The 16656-nt window shown below is 38.4% G+C and overlaps 1 protein-coding gene across 1 annotated transcript; it reads right to left on the bottom strand.

The window, feature by feature from the left end:
• Positions 1-1344: 1344 nt before the first annotated feature.
• Positions 1345-15891, bottom strand: LOC141421775 (KRAB domain-containing protein 5-like). The gene is made up of 3 exons (XM_074069513.1): positions 15734-15891; positions 2127-2252; positions 1345-1618 (listed from the first exon to the last, which is right to left on the bottom strand). The coding sequence occupies exons 1-3, from the start codon at positions 15777-15779 to the stop codon at positions 1515-1517; spliced, it is 276 nt and encodes a 91-aa protein (XP_073925614.1). The 5' UTR covers positions 15780-15891; the 3' UTR covers positions 1345-1514.
• Positions 15892-16656: the final 765 nt, after the last annotated feature.

Below are 16656 nucleotides of genomic sequence, written 5' to 3' on the forward strand. Positions count from 1 at the left end.
ATCTCAAGGCTCCATGAGGTGCTCAACAATATTTAAAAGAGAAACAAATCTGGAAGCATTATGCCTTCTTATCTGAAAAAATATTAAAAGCTACAGTAATGAAAACAGTTTGACACTGATGTGAAGTTAGACAAATAGACATATGGAACAGAGTAGAGAGCACAGTGATAAATCCTCGCACATGGACAAATCAAGACAGATTTGCACACCAATGTTTACTACATCATTATTCACAAAAGCCATTAGGTAGAAACAACCCAAATGTCTCCGGACATGAGTGTATGAAGGCAATTTGGAATACAGAAACAATGGAATATTATTCAACCTTTAAGAGGTAAGAAATCTCAAAACACCTACAATAGGGATTAATCTTGAGGACATTATGCTAAGTGAAATAAGCCAGCCACAAAAAGGCAAATATTGTATGATTCCACTTGCGTATCTAAAAGTAGTAAAATTTGTAGAACAGAAAGTAGAAATGTGATGGATAGGAGGGAGATGGAAGCTAGCACTTGTTTTTTCATGGGTATTTAATTTTAGTTTTGCAAGAAGAAAACTTTCCAGAGATATGGTACATAACAACTTGAAATATTTAACACTAGTGAACATTGTACTTAAAATATTTAGGACAGTAAATTTTATTTGATGTAGTTTTGATCACAAAATTTTAAAAATACATAAAAAACAGACCAGGCAATTGGTTTATTAAACCTTTCATGAATGCTCTTAGATAGAATAAAAGAGGCTACTCAGCACCAATCAAGACAGAAAATATAGTCATGAACAAAATGGGTAATATTTATATGCAAATAAAAACATGTAATTTTATTGGCAATAGACACGTGGTTCATACATGTTTTAATTTTACCTTTCCCTGTTCTAAATTTTTACAGTATTGAAAATTGTTGTCCAATCATAATATATAGGTTAAAAACTAAAAGCATTATTAACTAACATGAGGGAACCTAGTATGAAAAAATGAAACACAGAAAAAAGAATTGCAAAACAAGAGAACTTTAACCCATAAAATCCTAAATAAATATAGATGTACCACTTTTTAACCCTTTTAAATAACTATAATTTCAGCTGTCACGATATACCCAGTCATTATGAATGCTAGTATTTGTTGTACAGCAGAAAAGCTTCATAGAAAACCCATTGTGATCATTCATAAAGAGCTCTGATGAAACAATTTTAATGAATAAATATATAAATGATTAAGGTCTTTAGAGATGTGCAGATTTTCTGAGGCCAAGAAGCAAGGGGAAGAGCAATCAGATTATGCAGACCCCAGTAAGAGAGTGCTTTGGCTGTCACTGTGAATGTGCTGGAAGATCACTGGAGGAAGGAAAGAGTTAGAGGTTTTAAGGGCTTGGTAAACAGGACAGGAGACATCCTTCTGTGACAGCAAAAGAAACAGACCTAGGCTGGTGAAAAATCATTTCCATTGGAACAGTGCTTCTCAATGCACACCCCTGCGGACCTCTTACCTGCATCCTCTGTTTCATTCATTCCTACTGACCTGGGAATATGAATACTGTCTCTTGTCTCTTCACATGCCAAGGCTCTTTGCTCTGCTCCAGAAACGTGACCAGGTATGGCTTAGAGACAGCAAGACCTGTGTATTGGAAAATAGGACATGACATTTGCTTGCTGTTCTTAAAGTAATTTCTATCCCGGTAGTGTCCTCAGTAGAAAAGAGAAGATACAATAGGAGATTCTAGAAAATTATTTCTTTGAATGTTAATGTATCTGTCTCCTGACAGATACATTAGAATATTTAGAAAACCTTTCCAGTTGGCAAATCCTGAGTTCCGCTACAACTACTACCAAAACAAAGGTAAAAGAAATCAAGATGTTGGCTACAGTGTTTTTAGCACTGAATTTCTGTAATTTCTGTAAAATTACCACTGCAGTTAGGATGTATACTAAGAAAGGGGGTGGTTGAAGACAAGAATATGCACATTTTCTTGTCTGTACAAACCAGTGCCCATTTTTTTTTTTCCTTAGAAGCAAGAATCTGAAATTTACTCATGAAAAGTAGAAGCTTCCAAAAGATATTCCTTAAAGGAAGGAAATTAAATGTTGGTAGTAAATAAGGAATTCTGTAGGGAAGGTGTCCTCACCCAAGGAGACCAGGTTTTTGTAGTTCTCTAACATCACACCTCTATACAAATTCTGCGGTGCAGGGTCCAGGCATTCCCACTCCTCTTGAGAGAAATCAGTGGCCGCATCCCTGAAGGTCAACAGCTCTTGAAATAAAAATAAGTGAATAAATAGTACATTGACCATGTGATCATTGACAGAGTTCTTGATTTGATCCAAGATGACAGAGACAAACTGGTGCTGATACAGATAAATCACCTTAATTATTAAATAAGATACTTTTTAACACAGTGATGTATTATCTAACGCTGAGGAAAGAGGATGACATAAGATCCACAAAACCAGTGTAGGTAACATAAAAGCAAAGTTAAGGCATCAAGACAAGAATATACATTTTAAGTGGTACATTTATATTATACAAGATAATCCATGCATATTTCTCAGATAAGAAAATCAGTGAGTTAGAAGAGTACTGGTTGTACCTTCTTGTGTACAACCATGAATTGGAGATCTTATTTATGCGCAGATTAGGATTCCATAGTTTTGGGGTGGAGACTGGATTTCTGAACATGTAGCAAGGCTCATTAGTAATATCAATGTTGACATTCCAAGAGATATTTTTGAATAGCCATTGTCTCTCCGGGAGTTAAAGGACCATGCATTTTCCCATCTCCTGGAGCCTGTAGTAATATTACTGTCCTGACTCAGTGGGCATCTGCCTTGAGACCCAGTTTGGTGCTGGGAGAGAGCCACTGACAAAATAAATAAAATAAAAACCACTCTAAGAGCTGTATGTGATGGGGAAAGAACTCTGTGATGTGTTGGAGAACAGAGGACACATCCCCTTTAAAAGTGGAGGTTCAGGAAGCCAGACGCAGGATTTCAGAAAGCAGCAGTCAGTGTGATATATAGGTCTTGGATCACCAGTGTATTCCTTAACTAAGCAACAGAAACAGAGAGAAGATCCAAGTAAGTAAAACTTGCAATGAAAAGGGGATTTACAACAGGTACCACTGAAATTCAGAAGATCATTAGGGAATTTTTTTTCTAAAAGTATATGCCAATAAATTGGAGGATCTAGAAGAAATGGACACATTTCTGAACACATATGGCCTACTGAAATTGAACCAGGAGGATAGAAAAACTTAAACATATCAATAACAAGCAATGAGACCGAATCATTAATAAAAAGTCTCCCAACAATGAAGCCTAGGAATGGATGGATTCACTGCAGAATTCCACTAGAACTTTTAAAGAACTAATATCCATGCTCCTCATATTACTTCATAAAACAGAAAGAGGTGGAACACTCCCAATCTTATTCTATGAAGCCAGTGTCACTGATATCAAAACCTAATAGGGACACACACACACACATACACACACACAACCAACCAAACAACAAAACTACAGACCAATATTCTTGATGAGCACAGATGCAAAAAATCCTCAGTAAAATACTTGTGAATCAAAATCAATAAGACAATAAAAAGATCACAAATCATGTTCAAGTTGGACTCATTCCAGGAATGTAAGGATGATTCAACATACACAAATCAATAAATGTAGTAAAGCATAGAAGTAGAATCAAGGATAGAAGCTCGATGCAGAAAAAACCTTTGATAAAATTCAACATCCCTTCATGACAACAGCTCTGAATAAACTAGGAATAGAAGGGACAGAAGGCTATGAACAAACTCAGTCAACATCATACTGAATGGTGACAAACTGAAAGCATTTCCTCTGAAGCCAGGAAGAAAACAAGTGTGTACACTCTCTCCACTCACATTCACTATAGTACTTGAAACTTTAGCCAGAGCAACTTTGCAAGAGAAAGTCATAAAAGGAATACAAATTTAAAACGGAGGAAGACAAATTATCCATTTGGAGATGATGTGATTCTATGTTTAGAAAATCCTAAAAATTCCATCAAAAGTCTCTTAGAACTGATAAACTCAACAAAGTAGCAGGATACAAAAGTCATAAGGATACATAAAAATCAGTAGCTTTTCTATACACTAATAACAAGCTTACTTAAGAAAGAGGGAGAACAATCCCATTTACAACAGCCTCAAAAAATAAGTAAGATGCCTGGTAATAAGCCTAATCAAGGAAGTAAAAGAGCTCTACAATGAAAATTATTAAACATTAAAGAAATAAAGTGAAAACGACACTAGAAAACGGAAAGACCTCCCATGTTCATGGATTGGCAGAATTAATATTATTGAAATGACCATACTACCTAAAGCAATCTACAGACTCAACACAATCCCCATCAAAATACCAATGACATTCTTCACAGAAGTAGAAAAAAAAGACCCTGAATAGCCAAAGCAATCCTGACCAAAGGGCAATGCTATAGGCTTCAGAATACCTGACTTCAACTTGTACTACAACAACCACAGTAACATAAACAGTGTGCTATTGGCATAAAAGCAGACACACAGACCAATGGAATAGAGGACACAGAAATAAGTCCAACCCCTACAGTCAAATGACTCCTGACAAAGATGCTAAAACTAACATTGGAGAAAAGGCAGCATCTTTAACAAATGGTGCTGGGAAAAGTGGATATCCACATGATGAAGATTGAAACCAGATCCCTATCTCTCATCCTGTACAAAAAACAACTCAAGCTGGGTGTTGGTTGCTCATGCCTGTAATCCTAGCTACTCAGGAGGCAGAGATCAGGAGGATCACAGTTCAAAGCCACCATGGACAAAGAGTTCAAAATATCTAAAAACACCCAACACAAAATAAGGCTGGCAGAGTGGCTTGAGTGGTAGAGTGCCTGTCTAAGCAAGCATGAGGCCCTGAGTTCAAACCCCAGTACCGTACAAAAAGCAAAAAAAGAAAAAACCTCAAGTCGATCAAAAGTTAGAAATTATCAGGAAAAAAATGTAAGAGAAACTTTTCAAGATATTGATACAGGGACTGGAGGTGTGGCTCAAGTGGGAGAACACCTGGAGAACATCATTCTGAGCAAGGTCAGCCAGGCTCAGAAGACCAAAAATTGTATGTTTTCCCTCATATGCAGACTTTAGATCTAGGACAAATGCAGCAATGTTGTTGGACTTGGATCACAAGAAAAGGGAAGAGCACATATGGGAGATATAGGAATAGGTAGAAAACCCAAAACATGAAAGCATTTGATGTCCCCACTCCAGAGGAACTAATACAGAAACCTTAAAACAACAGGTTTTCACTACAGGGGATCAGGAACCAATGTAAAGATCAGTTAGAGTTGAATCAACATGGGTTGTAACACATGGGTACACATAAGAGCAATAGTAGGAATCTTTCTGTATAGCTATCCTTAACTCAACTAGCAAAAATGCTTTGTCTTTCTTATTATGCTTATGTCTTTTCTTCAACAAAATCAGTCATAAGGGCAGAACGGGACCTGCCTGAAACAGGAGGGTGGGGGAAGGGTGGAGGAGGGGGGAAGGGTGGAGAAATGACCCAAACAATGTATGCACACGTGAATAAATGAACAACAACAACAAAAAAAAAGTGGGAGAACACCTGCCTAGCAAGCACAAAGTTGTAAGCTCAAACCCCAGTACCAAAAACAACAACAAAAAGATATTGGCGCAGCAACAATTTCCTTAATAGGATTCCAATAGGCTAGGAAACAAAAATGAGAATTGACAAATAGGAATACATTATATTAAGAGCATCTGCACAGCAAAAACAAAACAAAACAAAACAAAAACAATCAACAGAGCGAAGAGGCAACCTATAAGGTTAGGAGGAAGTCTTTACCAGCTATTCATCTGAGAAAGGATTAATATCTAGAATCTATAAAGAACTAAAAAAACTTAACATCAAAACAGTAAGTCATCCAATCAAAAAATGTGCCAATGATCTGTGCACACAGTTCTCAAAACAAGTACAAATAGCCAATAAATATATGAAAAATATTTGACATCTTTAGCTATTAGGGAAATATAAATCAAAACTACACTGAGATTCCATTTCACTTCAGCATGACTATAATAAAGAAAACAAAACAAGAAATGATGGCAAGGATGTGAAGAGAACAGAAACTTACGTAAGTCTATTACAAACTAATATACGTACACACTGTTGGTGGGAATGTAAATTAGTACAGCTACTATGAAAACATTGAGAGTTCTCAAAAAACTAAAAATAGAACTACCATATGATTGGGCTATACTAACTCCTGGGGATTTATCTGAAGGAAATGAAGTCATCATACAATAAAGATACCTGCACACCAATGTTTATTGTGGCACTATTCACAACAGACAAGTTATGGACTCAGCCTAGGTACCCATCAACAGATGAACGGATAAAGAAAATATGATATATATGTGTATGATTGAGTATTACTCAGTCATAAAGAAGGAAATCATGATATTTGCAGGAAAATGGGTGGAATTGGAGGACATTATGTTAAGTGAAACAAGCCAGACATAGAAAGACAAGTATCTCATATACTTGTCTTAAGTGTTTTCTCTCATATGTGGAAAACCAAAATATAAGAGGGAGGGAGGGAGGGAGGGAGGGAGGGAGAGAGAGAGAGAGAGAGAGAGAGAGAGAGAGAGAGAGAGAGAGAGAGAGAGAAAGAGAGGAGAGAGAGAGAGAGAGAGAGAGATATGATAAAGGACTATTAGGGAAGGGGCCCAGAGGAATGGGAGAAGGGAGCTCAAGAAAGGGTAGAACAGTAATATGGACACAATCAAAGGATGATATATGCATGTGTGAGAACACAGTAAAACCCATTAATGTGTGCAGTTCAGAAAAATTTAAAAGGCAATAAACTGATCAAATAATACTTATATTTTATGTACACATATAAAATGTAAGTACACATTAAAACAGGTTAGAAAATTTTCATGTCAATGAAACTATGTTTCACTGTGCAAAACACACACAGCTATTTGGGCATGATGCTTTCGCTGTTTTTTAAAGATACTACTGAGACATACACAATTATTTTTGGCCTTACTAGAGGGTTGAACTCAGGGCCTTGTACTTGCTAGGCAGGCATTCTACAACTTGAGCCACTCTACCAGCCCTTTTTGCATTAATTATTTTTGAGATAGGGTTTTGCTTTGTACAAGGGCCAGCCTGGAATTTCCCCACATAGCTGGGATGACAACTGTGCCCAGACATTGGTTGAAGTGGAGATCTCATGAACATTTTGTCCAGGCTGGTCTTGAAGCAGTGATCCTCCTCATCTCTGCCTCTCAAGTAGCTAGGATGGAAAGACCCATTTAAGGATAGAAACTAAAATGAGAGATACAGTTTCTGACTCTTGTAGTCTCTTCATTTTTTCTATCATTTCTATCTACCTTGCCTCTTTGGAAATATTTCTTGTATTTCAAGCTCGACCAATAAAACAGATTTTTATAGTTAATGAAAAACTGAATCTGGAATAATTAAACAAGTTTTTTTAAGGTGACAAATCCAGGGTAAGCAGTGCTGGCTGGAAAACAGATATGTTAAACTCAAGGTTCATATTAGGTCATCCTGAAAGTGGGACATCCTCTTGCCCCTATCTTGCTCACTTAAGCACTGCGGGTTCTAAGATTTCACATCCTGAAGCCCAGGACATCCTCTCACCCCTCTTCTTGCTCGTGGAAGCATACTGTGAGTTCATGCAGGATAAACAGAAGGAGGCAGTCCTCTGAGATGCCATCAGAAGATCAGTAGTAGCCTAACTCTAAGTTACAATGCCCACATCTTCCACATCACTTCATCGTATTGTGCTGGTGCTCTGTCATCTCACATCACATGACAGAGATCACATCCGCATAGCTCTTATTACAGAAAATTATTATACTTTGTTACTGTTATTAATATTGTCATATTGTGACTAACATAAACTAAATTAATATTGCCATAGTGTGACTGATAAAACTGTATCACTGGTCTGTATGTATAGAAAAACACATTATATATAGGGTTTGACACTATGCTGCTTTAGGCATCTACTGTCATGGAACTTAACTCCTACTGAGGAGGGGGAGCCTGTATAATACATTCCTAAATAACCTGTAAGTGAAAAAGAAATCACAAGGGAAATGAGACTTTTTGTTGAACAAAATGTATTGAACAGGGGCATCTGAGTACATTAAGGGCTGCCACAGATTTTTTCCACACTTTTTCTTTTGAGCTGTGAATGAATTCCTCTAGAAGGTAGGCTGCTCTTAACAACTTGCTTAGCCAACAGAACCTGGCACGTTCACAATACTAATGGAGTCATTAGAGGTAACAGAGGGTGACATAATTGGAAACATGGAGTGTTCACATTTAAATTGAGTATTAGTTTCTAAGTATACGAGTAAGAATCATCTTATTTTTATGTTACAGTATAAAAAATAATTGTGAATTTGAAATGTTTAGATAAGAGAAAACATTGGAGAGAAACTTCATGACAGTGGGATTGGCAATAATTTCTTGAATATGACACCAAAAGCAGAAGCAACAAAAGAAAAGTTGAATTTTATAAAATTTAAATCTCTGATCTATGAAAGAAACTGCTAACAGAGTAAAAGGCAACTGATGGAATGCAATAAAATATGTGCAAATCTTATCTTTCATAAGATATTAATATCCAGGATACATATATTTTCTAATCCTGAAATTAAAAATCAAACAAATGGGCCATGGTTGAATAAACATTCCTGCTAAGATACACAAATGGCTTTCAAACATAGGAGATGTTCAATATCACTGGTCATTCAGAAAATGGAAATCAAAATCACAATGAAATACCACTTTACACACATTTTAATGGCTCTGATGGGAAAGCAAAAACAGCAAGGAAATGCGAAGTGTTGGAAAAGATGCAGAAGAACTTGCATCATAGTATATTGCTGGGGGTGGGGGAATGTAAAAAGATAGAGTCAATGTGGAAGATGGTATGAAGATTCCTCAAAAAACTAAATTGATCAAGCAATCCCAATCTTAATATATACCCTAACTGGAACAGATATTTGTACAGTTAATAGCTTCATTATTCAAAATACCTAAAATGTGGAAGTAATACAAGCTTCACAGAAGGATAAATGGCTAAACGAAATGTGCTATATACATATATTGGTATATTTTTAAGCTTTCAAAAGTAAGAAAAATTTGCAAAATGCTTCTACATGGGTGAAGCTTAAAGACAATATGTAAGATGAAGTAGTCCAGTCATAAGAGGACAAACAGTTTGAATTTGCTCATATAAGGTTCCTAGAGTAGACAAATGCAGAGATAAAGTAGAATCGTGGTACTGCCAAGGCCTGAGGTACAGCAGAATAGATGCTCTGAGTGTCATTTGGGAAAGGTGAATGATGGTGATTACAAATTGATGGGAGTATACTAATGCCACTAAACTGAAACACTTATGAAGAAAATGTCACATTTTAGGTTATATACATTTAATCTCAATAAAAAATTTTGTTTTTAACCATCTATTAGTTTTAGTACATAACCATTGATTATTGACGCACAAATCTATTTTCCCTAATTTTAAGTGATTATTTGAAATAAGAGAATTAAAAACAGAAAGTATGAAAAGCATTTTTTGAACCAAAAACATAATTTTGTATTAGTGCAAACTACAAATAGAAATGACATAAATATACATAAGCAAAATGTACAAACTATCAAAATCTGTGCTGTTTTTATTTTTGTGTCTTTCTCTTAACTCTTATTCAAATGTGTCTCACTAACCCTGCCTGAATGCTCTCTCCCACTGACTCCTAATACACACTTTGTAGCACTGCTTAGCAAGGATAAAAACCCCATTACTGAGAAAATAAATTATTCAAGTTTTACAAGAGTGGTATTTCCCATAAGAAATGAGCACCAAAAAGTCCTCCCTCTTTATAGGCATTACATGTAAACACTGCAATAAAAATTTTAAAACAAGAAACAAAAGGAACAGGATTTGACACCATATAGCATTGAACCGGAGAGTGAAAACAGTCTACTCCTCTTGGTGGTGTGGGCCAAGTCAAGTTGGCAGTAATACCACATGTAAGGGAAGAATGGAGGATGTAGTTTTTATTTTGGATTCATGGAGCCTAAGGTGCCTTTTAGATACCGTAAAGAAACATTCAGCTAGGAGTTAAACCTCTGGTCCAAAGCCTGAGGAAGAGGTACAAAATGAGAGATGTTAGGAGTGACCAAACTATCAAAGCTGAGTCAAAGAGAATGTAAGAGACATAAATGCTGAATAAGATGGGACATTTGAATATTAAGCAGAACATCGCAATTATACACAGAAGTTTTCCTAAGCAAGATAAATGTGAACCAGGTGACTTCAGTGAGGGTGCTGGTATCAGTGTCTCATAGAATGAGTTAGGAGGTATCTTTATACTTTGAAAACATTGGGAATAAAAACACTTGTTCCTTCTTATTATTGCTTATACTCTCTCTTCAACAAAATTAGAGATAAGGGCAAAATAGTTTCTGCTGGGTATTGAGGGGGTGCAGGGGAGAGGGAGGGGGCGGGGGCAGGGGGGAGAAATGACCCAAGCCTTGTATGCACATATGAATAATAAAACAATAAAAATAAAAAAGAAAACATTGGGAAGAACTGACAGTAAATCTTTGAACATCTGGTAGAATTCACCAGTGAAGTTTCTAGACATTAGATTTTCTTGGTGTGTAGTAATTTTATTATCATGAATACAATTTATTTTTTTCTTGATTTGGTTTCAGGAGTTTGCTTCTAGAAACTTGTTCATTTCGTCTAAATTATCCAATGTATTTGCATATGATTATTTACATGATTAAATATTCTTACATTTTTGTAAGGGCATGTTCCCTCTTCAATATCTAATTTGAGTCTTCTCTTTATGTACTGGCTTAGCTAAGTTTTGCTGATTTTAATGATCTTTTACAAACCTGCCTTTGGTAGGCTGTTTTCTTCTTCCTTGTCCTACTGATCATTGCTATAATCTTTATTATTTCCTTGCTTCTGCTTACTTTAGATTCTGTCTGTTTTTCCCAGTACCTGAAGATGGAAGCTTAGGTTTTGATTTGTTTTTCTATTCTTAATAGTTTATTTGCTGCTACAAATTTCCCCCTAAGCAGTATCTTCTGAGACACTCCCATTTGAGTATCTCATGCTTTGTTTTCCAAACCTATCCCTTGAATCCTGTGGCAGAGTTTAACCTTGATGACTCTTCTGTCATTGTGCAAACACTGTAGCATATACTTACACAAACCTAGAGAGTATAGTCTACTACACACCAAGGGTATATGTTATAGCCACAGTTATACATTAAGCAGCATATAGGACTATATGGCAATCAGTGTAGACCTGGCAATGAGATCAATAAGTAGACCTGTGGAACTAAACAGCCCTTAAAAAGACCCTTGTCTCTTTAACACGTACAAATGATAGAGACTGCACTGCAGGAAAGGTGGAAAAAAAAGCTCCCTTTCCAATGAAAACTGCTGGGACAACAGGGTGTCTGTATAGCAAAAATGCTACTGAACCCTTTCTTCATTCCATATAATGAATCATTTTCAGAGGTAGTAAATACCTAAATATAAAAACAAACTATAAAACACTTAAGTGTTTTAGGACAGGGAGTTCTTTTCAAATTTAAATAAAATATTAAAAAGAAAAATATTCATAAATTGGACACTAAAATACAAATTGTATTCATCAAATGAATTACTTTATGAATTAGCAGGTAAAAAAAGAGAAGTGACACAGTGGGAGAACATAATTGCCTCACACAAACCAAAACGTTTAATAAGAAAGGAAAACTCAGAAATCCATGAAAAAAAAACCAGGCAAGCGCCCCTGCTCTTGTCAGTCCCTCTACAGGGGAGATATTAAATCGTTCACTAGTCATAAAGAAACTCAGTAGCTTTAGAATTTAGAGAAACATATACTAAAATCCAATCAGATAGACAAAATTAAACACTAATGAACTGAACGTGGAGTATAAATTGTTAGTCTCTATTTAAGGAAAATAGTTGTGGAAGATTAGTGACAGAAATTATTCCACATGTGCACCGTAACATGAGGATACAGCAGAATTGGTCCAGTTTTGAAACCCAGGGGGTGGAGGTGAAAGAAGGTACATTCAGGAAGAGACAACTATAAAAGTAAACTATAGGGTACTCTCTAGGGGCCAGCCACATTCTATATCTTATATATCCAGTTTCACAAATAGTATAAAACATCATGTAAGGCAGAGCATGGTGGCAGATGCCTGTAATCCCAGCTACTCAGGAGGTAGAGACAGGAAGATTGTGGCTCAAGGCCAGCTCAGGCAAAAATTAGTGAGACTCTCTCTCAAAACAAAAACAAAACCAAAAAACAGAGCATTGTGGTACACACCCGTGGTCCCAATTACTCAGGAAGTAGAGGGACAGGATCATGGTTCAAGGCCAATCTAGCCAAAGTTAGCTCCAGACCCTCTCTGAAAAACAAGCTAAAAGCAAAAGGACTGGGAGTGAGACTCAAGTGGTAGAACATTTGTCAAGTAAGTGTGAAGCCCTTTGTTCAATCTCCAGTACAGAAAAAAAAAATACTCCACATAAGATTTATATAGATATGACATGCGTGTGATAGCTCACATGTATATGTGTTTTACACAGGGAATGTGTAGAACTTATGAGAAAAAAAATTTACAGAGGAACATAAAGACTGGATTGCATATACCATGTAGAGATGATAAAACTCATCACTACAAAGAGGACCATTTTCTCGTAAATATCACCCCATCAAAATTTCTACATGCTTTATTTTTAATGAAGGACTCAAAACAAAAAGTTCTAAAATTTGTCTGAAAAGCTTATATGTATGTATATGTATTTATGAGCACATATATGCACATATACATATATACATTATAAGAGCAATAGGAGTAGCTATCATTACATGACAGTAACATATATTATAAAACTATTATAATATCACAAAATAAAGACCAAGGGAATTATAATACAAACAAAATCTACAGAGGTACCCATATGGAAGAAAAAATTGTTTGTATTGTTAAGAGCAACAGAAAGGCATATGTTAGTCCAACCAAATCAAGGATAACATTAAATGTGAATGGATAAAACAACCTACCTAAAGGCAGATACTGGGGTTAGGATATAGCTCAGTGGTAGAGTGTGTGCAGAGAATATGTAAAGGTCTGGGTTCAACCCCCAAAAGAAAACAATAACAAGAAGAAAGGCCAGATGTTAAGGGGAGATTATCCTAGAAGGATAACAGAAAAGGAGGCTCCTGACTCTCCTTCCATCCATGAACAACCTGAATAAACATTTACTCATGTTCAAGTCCATCTAAGAGAAGGTCATAAACGAGCAGAGAGACTTGTGTACACTGGGCAACTGAGAAAACATCCACATTCAAATGAGAAGACACCTGAGGCACACTTGGCCATTAATCCCACCTTGGACAATGTGCCATATAATTGGGAAAGGATCCTCAAACACCTAGCACCACCATGAGAACAAGACTGGGACCATATTTACAGCACCCTAACTCTAAAGTTCCCTGTGGTTTGGCTCTTCATACACCTAGTTCTGGGAGAAGCAACTAGGCATACGTGAGTTGCCAGGCCATAGGACAAAGTAGGTTGTTTTACTTGTTCATGGAACAACTTCCAAGAGCTTCATCCCTTGAAGTCAGGGTAGAGGAAGGTTTAAAACTCAAAAGTCCCAGTTTCTTCCTGGAAGAAGTTGTTGATTACAGTTGGGCTTCCATCTAGATGCACCAGGGAATTAAAGGGGCAAAAAATGGCACACTTCTGACAGGCTAAATGAGAACTCAGCACTTCCCAAGCCCTCTATCCCAGCCTACCCCACTGACAACTCAGGACCAGAGTTATCACCCAATTGATAACTCTACCAATTCCTCTTGGAAGGAGTTTGTCCATGCACAGTATCCCATCCTTAACATCTTCCATTAGGGGGACTACACTCTAAACCTCTAAGCTCTGGGAGCAAAGTACACTGGGCCTGTGCAGACATATGAAGTACACAGGCACTTCCATGGGCTACCATTTCCAGCAGTAGTGCAGAGATTAAAAAACACAGATTCCTGTTTATTCCCAGAGGTTGTTTACAACACACTCTTCCACTAGCTACTAGACAGCCTGGATCCCAACCAACTTGCTTTAAGGCAGCAAACAGCAGCCCTCCTGCAGCCTGAGTACAGCTTTACAACGGCTATTATCAAAACCATGAAAGATAACAAGTGTTTGACAGGATAGGGATATGAGGAAAACAGAACCCCAGTACACTTTTGGTGGGAATATAAATTGAGTACGTCAGTTTTGAAATACTAGGAAGGTTCTTCAAAAAACTAAATAGTTAACTACCACATGGTCCAGCAATTACAACTATGGGTGTATATACAAAAGGACTGAAATCAGAGTGCTGAGGAAAGAGCTGTATTCCCATGTTCACTGAAGCACTATTCATGGTAGCCAGGATATGGAAACAACTTTTAGATGAGGGTTTACCATGATATTCCTCCGAGTCCCAGGACATCAGCTGCCCCCTGCAGGCTCCACGCCCACACCCAGGGATGGAATTGAGGATCCAGGGGCTGATATTCACTAGAAACACCAGAGACCAGAACCATGGTAGCTTAAGACACCTGGTGTCACTACCTGGTGTCGCACAGTTCTGAAGCATTGGACCAAAAAGATTTGGGGGTGGGATAAGGGCACATCACCATGTGAATTCTCCAGGGAAGACACCCAACCCCAAGACACTCTGATAAGGTGTCTGTGCCTAGGAAGGACAAAAAGAGGAGAGACACAAAGATTTTTTTTGCAGAGTCAAGTGATTCTTCTACACTTTCTTCTCATGAAATGATCACAAGCAGAAAACAAATACTCTAAGAGGTGCTATCCAATACTTGGAGAAAAATAACGACAAAGTACTTGTGCGTTTTAAATGTAGCAAGGGCAACAAATAGTTGATAATGTCGAAAGGGGAAGCTGGTGTTTGGGAATGTGGGCAGGAAGCTGGAATTTTAGGAACTTATCACCAGCCCTAGGAGGAGCTAGGCTGGAGGGACTGGGTGGGTGGGGAGTGTTAGGGTTCAATATTTGAGACACACATCTAGAAACCTCAGTAAAGAACGGTGAGTCCCCAGGAAGGAGGGCCTGGGGATCCCACAAGGGGCAGCACCTCTCACGCAGGAACCCACAAAGTCGGGTTCTCCTGTGAAGATCTTCCGTGTCGTCACCACGCAATCTGGGCAGAATGGACTTTGGGCAGGGCTGCACAGTGCTCCGACGGCAACCGGGAGGACACCTGGTTCCCAAGCGCCAGCCCAGCCCCCGGCCGGCAGCGGGGACCCAGAGCGGACCGCACAGAGAGGGCTCCAGGGGCTGCCGTCTCCCAGCAAGGGCAGCACGGGACGGGACAAGACAGCACAGCACAGCAGAGGACGTCCGAGTCTCGAGCGCTGGCCCAAACCCTGCCCTGCAGTGGGGACCCAGGGCGGACCGCACAGAGAGGGCTCCAGGGCTGCAGTTCCCCAGCAAGGGCAGCATGGGGCAGCACAGGATAGGACAGCACAGCAGAGGACGTCCGGGTCTCCAGCGCCGGCCCAGGCCCCGCGGGAGCCTCTGGAAACGGAGGACGGAGCTGTACTCCGCGATTGGACACTCACCAATTCCCTGGCTTTCAGGGTGCCCTGCGTCCTCCGTGTGGACCATCCAGCAAGACGACAACGCTACTGCAGTGCCACCCGGACTTTCTGAGCAGACGGGAACCTGGAAGAGAAGCCCAAGCTGGCAGCTCTAGAGAGAGCCCGCGAGATTTTGAAAGCCTGCCCTCTCCACTCTGGCTGTGTGCCTGATTGGACAGTTCTCACTCACAGCCTCTGATTGGACAGGGCTTCAGGCCCCACCTCCTCTTGCTCTGAGCGACGGTTGATGCCACCAACCCGTATCTGAATGAGGTCAGAATGACAAGTTCTTGGACGTTTTTGAGACAGTGTTTCCCTATGTAGCCCAGTAGCCCAAACTGGTCCAGACCTCATAATTCTAATTCCTCAGCCTCTGCAATACGGCGATTATCGAAGTCTACCACTACGCCGGCTTTGTGTGTGTGTGTTTTGTCAAATTAAACTCAAGACTTTTGGCTACTGTTATTTAAGGCTTACTTTCCAGAGGGACAAGTTAACCTTGTTTATAAATCATACCGATCTATGGGTCTATCTTATTCACAAATAGAATATAATGACAATTATTTTTAAATTTCACTTAAATTTTCTGGTCTCTAGTGTAGTTTTCTGAGAAGGCGGCTTAAGCCATGAAGTGGGAAGCAATCCCCTAAGGCAGCAATGTCCGATACAGATACGTGAGGCATAAGTGTAACCTTAAATTTTCTGCTATTCACATTTAAAAAAGTAAAAGATGCAGGTGAAATTGATTCAAATAACTTAACCCAATATATCCAAAGTATTATCATAGTAATGTGATCAATACAAAATTAGTCAAGTATATATTTTTTGGTACTACATCTTCAAAACTCACTCTCAGCCTCCAGTTTCCAGCACGTCTCAGTTCGGAATAGCCACATTCCAGCTTT

The sequence above is a fragment of the Castor canadensis genome, chromosome 3, assembly GCF_047511655.1.
Source record: "Castor canadensis chromosome 3, mCasCan1.hap1v2, whole genome shotgun sequence".
In the NCBI taxonomy this organism is placed as follows: domain Eukaryota; kingdom Metazoa; phylum Chordata; class Mammalia; order Rodentia; family Castoridae; genus Castor; species Castor canadensis.

Bases quoted from the DNA above. Each gene is read 5' to 3' on its own strand.
- LOC141421775 (XM_074069513.1), bottom strand. From the start codon at position 15,779: ATGGTCCACACGGAGGACGCAGGGCACCCTGAAAGCCAGGGAATTG. The intron at 2,253-15,733 runs GTGAGTGTCCAA...TTTTATTTCAAG, and splicing joins CCCTGAAAGCCAGGGAATTG to AGCTGTTGACCTTCAGGGAT. The intron at 1,619-2,126 runs GTGAGGACACCT...TCCAATACACAG, and splicing joins CAAAAACCTGGTCTCCTTGG to GTCTTGCTGTCTCTAAGCCA.